The sequence below is a fragment of the Misgurnus anguillicaudatus genome, unplaced genomic scaffold, assembly GCF_027580225.2.
Source record: "Misgurnus anguillicaudatus unplaced genomic scaffold, ASM2758022v2 HiC_scaffold_34, whole genome shotgun sequence".
Lineage (NCBI taxonomy): Eukaryota > Metazoa > Chordata > Actinopteri > Cypriniformes > Cobitidae > Misgurnus > Misgurnus anguillicaudatus.
Window position 1 is genome coordinate 2,833,216 of NW_027395284.1, and position 10,006 is coordinate 2,843,221.

At 41.8% G+C, this 10,006-nt stretch overlaps 1 protein-coding gene across 1 annotated transcript; it reads right to left on the reverse strand.

Moving 5' to 3' along the window:
* Nucleotides 1–220: 220 nt before the first annotated feature.
* Nucleotides 221–10,000, reverse strand: LOC141363356 (ectoderm-neural cortex protein 1). Its single transcript, XM_073866016.1, has 2 exons — nucleotides 8,951–10,000; nucleotides 221–4,454 (listed from the first exon to the last, which is right to left on the reverse strand). The coding sequence occupies exon 1, from the start codon at nucleotides 9,850–9,852 to the stop codon at nucleotides 8,998–9,000; it is 855 nt and encodes a 284-aa protein (XP_073722117.1). The 5' UTR covers nucleotides 9,853–10,000; the 3' UTR covers nucleotides 221–4,454; nucleotides 8,951–8,997.
* Between the last annotated feature and the right edge of the window lie 6 nt (nucleotides 10,001–10,006).

Here is a 10,006-nt window from a genome sequence, read left to right on the forward strand (position 1 = left end):
TTTATAAGGGCCCTTAATAACCCAAAGTCATTTAATACTTTCTACAGTGCTGCTGGCCACGTAAAGCTGCCCAGATATGTGAGAAATGTTTTAATGAGCTTGTCATCCAAGGCTGGAATAAAAAACTGCTGTACACTTCAAATCTCTCTGCATGAACAACAGAAAAAAGTGAGCTCTGAAACATCGTGTTGAATTAGGAAAAAGAAGCTCGAATGAAACGTTGTGCTTTTATATCGATCAAGAGGAAAAACTCTTATTTTTATTAAGCCATGAATTTCACATTGTGAAAAAATCACTTGTACAAAATAATGTTAACCGCTGTGGTTGAGATAAAATAACAATACAATAATATAATACGACAAATATAGAAAAGAAAAAAAAGACATTCACGAAAACAACAGTACAGCCAACATTGACAGTATTTGAGCAATGCATCTGTTTGTGAAGGCATACAGCGTTGAAGAGTTCTCAGTGCGCACAGGCCTGTGAGTCACATCTGATTCAATCGTTCACTTGAGACGGAGGAAAAAGGAGCAGAGAAGTCCGAGAGAGCGAGAAAGAGAAAAACAAAACACTTGACTATTACCAGTTGAAGTAAGAGGGGGGGGGGGGCAATGATTGTTGACCATCACTGTGGCAACTGTGGGTGGAATGGGATTTTCTGATTGGCTGGAGGTCAGAATGGGGGAAGGTGGCGGGTCAAAGATGGAGGTGGTGTAAGACCCCCTAAAGGCTAAAAGGGAACACAGTAAGCAAGAATTTCCTACTTTGCTGGGGGGTTGTGCGAGGAATGTGAACTACTCATTGCTGTTTTTTCTTTCTCTCTCTCGCTCGCTCTCTATATGGGCTTTCCAATAGAAAGCCATTACAATATATATATAGCTGTTACATGCTATGTCGCTGTGCAGTGAAACGATACAGAACACTATATTCTGAATGTCCATAAATGTAAAGCGATTTAGTTTGTTTGTACTCGACACAAAAGCTACAGCATAGTGAGTTGCTAGCGGTGTTGTTCAACCTAACCCAAAAACCTTTGTCGTCTTGTGTCGCTTTAAAACTAATATCCATCTCTACAGATGTTTCGCATTGCCATAAAAGCACCATAGTGTCTTTGCCCTTATGTAGACATCGCTTTTAAAGTTATTTGGGATGCAGCTTAATCATAACAACACAAAAATTATAATTTTTATAGTATTACATTTTCTACACCACAGGCTGTAGCTACATCATCCAGGGAGGTGGTATTCAGCCACTCATACTGCTTATAATACTTCAAACTGCGAGGGACAGTCAAAATTACGACATGCTGGTGACGGTTCCAGCTGTTCTTAGAGCAGCTGCCGATGTCAAATTCCTCAGATAGCTTTACAAGCTCCTTACAAGTCACAAAGGACGTTTAGAGTGATGGATGCCGAGCAGAGCTTCCTTACTGGACTGTGTTTAGCACTGGGCACTAGTTAAACCACTTGTAATGGACAACAATCTGTGGTGATGTTTCAGAGGTTTGTAGTTAAAGGGATAGGTCAAAAAAAAAAAAAAGAAAACGGTCTACTGCAAATTCACTATGTAAGTAACACTACTGGTTAGAAAAAAATGTCTTCTTTTTAGGATCCACTTCCATGTAAGCTGGAAATGCATGTGTGGTTTAATAGGATGCCTTTCATATATTCTGCTTAACATCTTTGTATTTCACAGAAAGTAGGAAGTCACAGAAGAAGTTTGGACATGATAAGAGTACTTTTTTTGTGAACTATCCCTTTAAATTTTATTTTGTGCATCAGTACTGGGTATCATGGCATTGGGATCACTTGGGGAGTGGTTAGTGTTAAAGGGATAGTTCACCCAAAAATTTAAATTCTGTCATTTACTCACTCTCATGTTGCTATAAACTTTATACCACGGGCCTGTTGAACGCTTTATTCTGATTGGTTGAGAAATGTTCCATGGGTGTTGATTAGGGCTGTAACGATTAATCGTGCAAATGCGCGTTTTCTCAATTAATGAATTTGAATGAATTATGGTGAAATCCCGGCACGTCCCAAAGACAGGGGGCGCTCTCGTTCAGAAACTCCCTTTGTGCCACAGAAGAAGTAGCATTACAAACGCTATTCCAGGAAATGTCTAGAAGAATATTTATATAGCCATTCTTCAGATTGTTTCAGGTATTTTCATAATAATAAAGAAAATTTTGAATGATTTTGTTTAACGAGTGTTGCTTTTTTAAATGCACGTTATAAACGACTCCGACTCATAATGATTTTAGATTGATAAGGACTTCTTACTGACCAAGTACACGCACAAGCTGCGCGTGAAACACGAAATCACACCCTTGCGATTCAGAATCGATTTTAGACAGGTCTTTTTAATGGGATACGCAATTTATGGTTAAAGCCCTAGTGTTGATTATTTTTCTGTAAACCGCACACCTAACTTGTCAAATGCTTTAAAAATAGGCACCAGAGCAATGTTTGCGGTAACCGTGGTATAAGCGGAATAATTGACTCCGGTCCTTTGAATTATTCGAAAATAATGCACACCCACGGTTTAACATTGGGTGTGCATTATTTTCTTATAATTCAACGGCCCGTCGTCAATTATTCCTTACGTATAAATTTAATTGTTCTGCTTAACACAAAGAAAGATATTATGAGAAATGTTTGTAACCAAACCCTTTTTGAGCATTTTATTGACTTTCATAGTATTTTTTCCTACAATGGAAGTCAATGGTGTTCCTGTTTCCTGCTTGATTACAAATATCTTCCTTTGTGTCCAGCAAAACAAAGTAATTTATACAGGTTGGTAACAACATGAGAGTGAGTAAATCATTTTTTAGGTAAACTACCCCTTTAAGTAGTCCATTTATGACTAACTAGTCCACCAAGTTTCTGCCTCTCACTTCACAGCTCCTCCACCTACTTTGCACCCTGGGTAATATGAACCTGTGACGTCATTCGGCTCATTCTTATCCTGTCAATAACCTACGACCTCCCAAGACCCGTTCTGGTTTTGATCAGATGAGCTCAAGCTGACCACTACAGATTCCACCCGCTCAGTCAAAATTACCATACGCTAATGTGCAAAAGAGCAGCAGGAACATTAGCATTTTGGGCCATGCGCGATACAAAAACCTGTCATCTTTGATACATCCAAACATGTACGCAAGCAGAAAAACAATAAATACAAAACAATTGTTAATACACAATGAATCGAAACAAAAGCAATATAAAAAAATTATAAATTAAGACCATTAAGACACTGAAATATTTTAAGACAACCAGTTTCTTCTTGCACTTTTTATCCTTTTTTAATTTTACAGATCAGGTTTTTCATTGACGTTGCCATAGAGACTGCGTTCCCTTGCAAGGTGACGAAATGACTCTCACCTCTTTCTCTCTCTCTCTCCTTCTGTCGTTCACGTTTACTGTGAGCGTATGTGCTTAGAATAGTTCAGGCAAAGCAGAAGTGTCTTGCACGATACAGGAGTACCTCCAGTCAGTCAGTCATTAGAATCTACTTACGAAACGGACACTGTTTATTGGTTATTTTACGCCGTCCTCAGAGGGCACCCTCGCTCCCTTTTAGGCGTTTACAGTGGCGGGGGTGTGTTTGCGATAGGTTGTTGTGGGAAGGGGCTCAGTGGGGTCAGAAGGATTTTTACTCGGACTAACATGCTGGGACATGACTCTCTCGCACCCACTTAGTCACATAAACACAGCTGGTGTGTACATTAGGACACACTGTGCCCATGTCCATTTTCACACCGAGCTGCTAAGGTCTGTTCAGCAAGAAGAGTCCAGCATCAGTCTGCGTACAGAGGCGTGAAGAACAAGTAGAAAAGCCTTAATCATTTTTTTTTCTTGATCACCTTAATCCGAGGCTTAACATGTGGTCCCTTAGTCTTTGTCATTCCAAGTATGATTATCTTTTCAAAAGTGGGAGAAGAGAAGGTAAACACACATGATAAAGTGAGGTACTTGTCCTAGAAAAAGAGGGAGTTGTTCATCTTCCCGTCCTAATGTTTGCAATCATGCGCCGAGATTCCTGATCTCCCAGTGAAAAGCTTCCAGTCTTCCTTCATGCAATACACAAATCGAGGCAGGCATACAAGTCGGTTTTAGCTCGCACAGCATCAACATTATACAAAAATACACAAATATGGGAGAGAAGTGCGACGATTATGCTGGTTATGATGAAAATGTGCTGGGTGCATTGCAGTACTTTTGGTTTTCAAGGTGAAGCCCACTCCACAAAATACTGGATGTGACAATGAACGCACGCCGCTTCCTAAGCAGGAAATATTTTGCAGAAAAGCTTTGTGATCGGACACTGTGTACATCAATGTTTAGCTCTTATGGGAGAGATGATCTCTTCATAAAATTGCACACGAGGGTTATAGAATTTCTTCACAGTTCGAATCCAGTAGACGATACGACACAGGGATATGAGAAACTCTGTGGAGAAAGAAGACACACAGTCAACACACACAGTCATCAGTTTTTCATTTAAACACTGAAGCTACTTCCCCATTACGCCATTTTCAAAAGCTAAATACTATAACAACTAGACTTGTAATAAAATCCAGAACTATAAACGCTCACAGATCTTCTTGCATGTGCTCCAAACAACTACACCCACATTAAAACTCACTCCCACGCAAAATGCAGTCCAGGAAACAATACGTTTACAAGACACAATCCAGACACGGACCATTTGGTCCTACTCTCTTCCTTTTCTCTCAAAGAAAAACAAAAAGGAGAGGATGTGTCAGACGCTCACACCTGTTAAACTGTGGACACAGGTCAGATCTGTACTTCATTCAATCAAATTACTGTCGGAACAACAACAACAGCAATACAATTAACAACAAAACCTTCAGGAAACTAAAGCACATGTAATACAGTAAAACTAAAGCATTCGTCTACTAGTGACATCAAAAATTATTTTATTTAGTCTTTGACTCTACAGCTGCCTTATAGCCTGAAGCTTTAGCAATATGGGCCAATATCCATTTTGAAGTCATAGCTTCCCTGTCTTTCTCTCTTCACCTCTAGGTTGAATTAAAAACAAAGATGAGGTCATTTGAAAGTAGAAGTTATCTGCTTCCATCCTTTATATTTCATTACTACCTTACAGTTGTGCATGCATTTCATGCAAATGACAGAAAAGGGTCCATAAAGCTCTGTGGTTTATTGCAAATTAAAACCGACTCATAGAGGACTCCAAAGAGACAATGCTACATCCAAGCCTCCATTGATCCAGGAGTTGGATGGGTGTAGATTTTACAGAGCTGCTTTTGAAGACAAAATGTTCTGTGAACCGTGAACTTCATATAAAGCAGCATGAAGCTGACAGTGAATGAACGTAGTTTAGACTAATGACCTCCCTTCACTTCCACACCCATCCAACATAGTCCTGCTGTACACAACACACCACACCATGATGTAACTTTGTGTTTGTAGGAAGCAAATTACTTTTGATTACAAGCACCATGGATGATGAAACAATGCATTATCCAAGCCAGTCTTTCCAAGGAACTATGTTGTTATTTCTTTTAGATTAGGACTGAAGGCTTGTCAGAGATGGAAATCTCTTCCTATCTGCCATTTTTAAGGCACATAAAGATGGTAATTATTTTAAAACAATGCTTATCTGTGATAAACATGACTGCAATTTTTCAGAGTTCAACAGAACAAACTTTTTCGTAAAGAGAGACAAAAATAGATACGTCTGTGTGAGAATTAAAGGGAGGATGAGATATCTGCAGCCAGATTCATCCTCATGAGGAAAGAGAGATCAGTAGTTTCAGTGTGAGAAAAGACAGCCGCGTGGAAAGCCCGAAAATCTGTGTTTACCCTCCCTTATCCACTCCTCCCCCATCTCTCCCCTCATCTGTGTTCGTTTTCCTCCCACTCCTCTGGTCAGGAGTGAAACTTCTCATTGTTAGTAGGGAGGAATCTTGCTTTAAACACTTCATGGTCTTTTAAATGCGAAGGAATGCCTCTCTGAACAAAGGATGGACCACCGCTTTGAAATCAACTGACCTGTCGTGGTGGGCGGCGTTCACACACAAGTTCCAAGATTGTAAAAACTAAACGTCCAACCGTGAACACCAAACAAATTTAAGTGTTGGAAAGCTTCAGTTTTTGTTTTGGTTTGCTTTGCAGAGAAGAAGATTCAAGTTAAGTTGGCGTATATCTTGCTTAGTCTACCGTCTTTGACCTCAACTACGTCCAGTTGGATGTGGTTCACTCTGTTTGAGGTTATGGTAGTCGTCCCCCAGCCAAACCGGTTACCAGTCATAAAGACAGATAAATAATGAAGGTATAAATTATTAATACCCATGCAAAGCTTTCTATTGTTAGCTTGCCCTTTCAATCAGCTCTAATGCTACGTTCAGACCAGCCGCAGTAGAGGCGTCAAGCACAAGTGATTTCAATGTTAAGTCAATGTAAAGAGTGGAGGTCTCGCGGCGAGAATGAGCTGTTTAGCGCTTTGCGTTAGTCGTGATTCCGCCTCATTTGCGCGAATTGAGCATTGCCGCGGGAAATGCACGAGTTGAAAAATTTGAACTTTGGCGGAAAAATGCGCTGCGTTAACCAATCAGGAGCTTGCTCTAGTAGTGACGTGATTACAGGAAGCGAGTGGAGTCACAGAAGCCTATGGAAGGCCCTCCCATGACGTGAATTTCCGCGTGAATGTCTTGATGACTAGAATTTCAAGCGCGAATGAAGCAAGTAAACTCAAAATGTTCAAGCGACAAACTAGATGCGAATTTGACGCCTCGAACGCGGCAGGTGTGAACCCACGGTAAAGCAGAAGAGACAAGGAAAATAATGTTAATATTTCAACCACCGATTCTTATCTCATTTTCATGTGGTTTTGTGTGTCTATATTTGTGGCTAGGGCTCTTCTGTGGTGTTGTCTCTACCACATGTTCTTGCAGTTTTCTTCATTTCTAATTGTTGGCTCCCTCACCCCCGTTTTTATTTACACCCAAACTATATGAACAGCGGTGCTTGATTTTGGTTGCCACCCAGAATCCTTTCATAAGCCCTGAACTGCGATGATTTCAATAGTGTAAAACATGAGTGACCACACTAAAACAGTTTATATGACTCATCCGAGTTACCTCATCTCATTTACTTGTGTGTTTTACTCTCAAGTTAGTCGATCCACGAATCAAGCCAGAATTTCTCAAAAATCATTTGAATCAGCATTAAAGCTGAGAGCGAAGCCCCGCTGTTGTTTCACTACAGCAATAAATCAATTAAATCATGTTATGTTTGGCATTTAAAACAACAGGCATTTCAAACAGGCGGGCCCGGTCTTTAAAAAGCATTTTTATTGTATGCAAGCATCACCAAACATTACAGCCTCGGCAGCATTTTCCACCATCGCCATGCCAGACCACACCAATCATGTCAGGTACTGTAATGTTGATTCGACTTCCTGCTAGCATGCTGTCAACATGCTTGCTCATCCAATTACACCAAACCTCTCTCTCCCTTTCTTGCCATCTCTCTTCTTCTCCTCCCTTCCCTCCTTCCTCCACCCCTAGACAAATTTTCCCCTCAGGAACAATAAAAGTCTTCTATTCTGCTTCAATTACCCGCTGTGCAACGCCCCTCGCTGCAAACTCATAACTCATTCAGCCCTACCGCAAGCCACCTCCTCAAAACACACACACGCACACACGCTTACTTTGAATCTAAATTTTAATGCGAACATTTGCATGCACCCACACATAGACCGAAATGCAGGTGTAGCCTATGGCATTGTGGTATACGTAGATGTGTGTCTGAATCTCTGACAGCTAAATCTCTGGCTTTAATTCAAAGTCTCTCAATTCTCTGAAGCAAAGGTGCCAGTCTTTCTTTCTCTCCATTTTTCCTCTTTCATGGTGTGTGGAGGACGATCAGATGCATCAGTCTCTGTATCAGCCAGGCCAGACAGAACAGACACACAAAGAGACACAGCATCACGGGGAATATCACTGCGAAGCAGAAGATAGTGGAAGGCCTGATGCCCTTTTCCATTGCAGTCCTGCTGTGACCCAAGTCTGTTTCGCAGGAGACTGGGCAAGGCTTAATGCTTAATGGCCAGTATTTTTCTGGACTCTGCACAACCATCTTTGTTGAACCGGCCTCAGGAGACAAGTCAACTGTAGCAAACCACTATAAACATCCATTAATGTGCCAGATTTAAAAGCACCACGTTATTGATTAAAGTAAACTGATGCATTTTTGGACACGTCTACACAACAGAAAAGACTCCTTACGGTGCTGATAGGAGAACTAGGAAAGGAAATAGATCATCACAAAAGGAAGCTGAGAGAAGAGAGAAAAGTGGGAAATTGATGGATTAGAAATCTGACTATGCATATTAGCTGACCTGGTTGATATTCTAGGAACGCTGGCTCTCTTCTCGGACACCTACGACGATGTAATTGCTCCGTCAATACTTAATTTGCCGCTGATTTTAATAAGGTTCTTTGTCAGTGCAGGAAGGCCATAGGGGATCAATTAAATCTACATATCCAGTGTGCATATAAACCAAGAAGGATCTAAGATGAACTGTTTTAATGTATCGATATGCTTACACAAGGCCAATGTTGGAAATTGGAAAAGTAAATTCGCAAATTATTATCTTATTATAAGTTTATGACCTTAACAAACAGTTGCTTTATGCATCTAAACATTCCTTCTGAAATTCCCTTGTGTTTCTAGGCATAATTGTCTCAGAATGCCTAATTTCCTCTAGCCTAAGCTCATATGGAGTAATTTGGATGGAAGGCAAACACAACAACGTGATTTTCTGGAGGAATATCCAATATTAAATAGAACTGAAATTTCACAAAGATTCTCCATCACATTTTTATTTGTTATATGACCTAGAATAGACAAGGTCTCATACTGATTTACCCTATATTGATTTCATTCTGACTTACCTCTCAAAAACAGCCGGGTCACACAAGGGGGTACATGCATGCGTCCATCAGGCTGGGAGGTGCTTCCAGGTGCTGACAAAAGCAGTGGGGATTAACGAATAAGGTACGGTAGTTATGCTGTTCCAGGCGTCCAATGTGGGGTCGTAGCAGTCTAGCGTTTTACAGCGCTGTGTACCAAAGTAGCCACCCACCACATACAGTTTGTTCCCAGAAGCCACCGCCTGGCAGCTCATACGCTTTGCTGTAACATCTCCTACCTTAGTCCACTGATAAGTCTCACTGCTGAATTTATAGGCAGAGCAGGCTGAGAATTCGGTGTCGCCCCCCATTACAAAGATTTGGTTGCCGAGAACGGCAGCTGCAGTGTAGCGCCACGGTTGTGGGCAAGAGGCTGGAACAGTCCAACGGTTTTCTGCAGGATCGTAGCACTGAACTTTCGGAAGCTTGTCATGGGCCACGCTTGTTCCTCCAAAGGCGAACAACTTGAGCTTTACGCTGACAACTGCTGCATTGCTTACCCCCTCTCGTAGCGGGGCCACCATGTTCCACTTGTTAGCAACTGGGTCGAACTGCTCTACCTGCTTCAAGGACACAGATGGTGATGCAGGCAGGCAGCCAGTGGCAGCTGTGTGACCTCCAACAACATACAGACAGTGACGCAACTCGGCTGAACCGTGGCCGAAACGTGCTATCAGCATCGGAGCTGCTTTGGACCATTCCTCGTGAAGCGTATCATACACCCAAACGTCCTTGGACACACCGTTCTCAGAGCCTCGACCCCCTGTCACATACACTTTGCAGCCAATCGCGCAGGCGCTAAACTCCTTGCGGGGGCTGGGAATGTCCGCCTTTGGAATGATCTCTTTGGCTTTCTGGTCCACCAGGTAGAGCTTGTCACACATAAACGTCGGGCCGCCAAGCAGGAAAAGCGCATGACTGGTCTTGCGGGGCCGAGCACACGGACTGTTGACGACGCCATCGTTCTGCAAGATGCGCAGTTTGCATCGGATGGCCTCATCCACCAGCTCCTTGCTTTTGGCTTGGGCGTTGATAAGC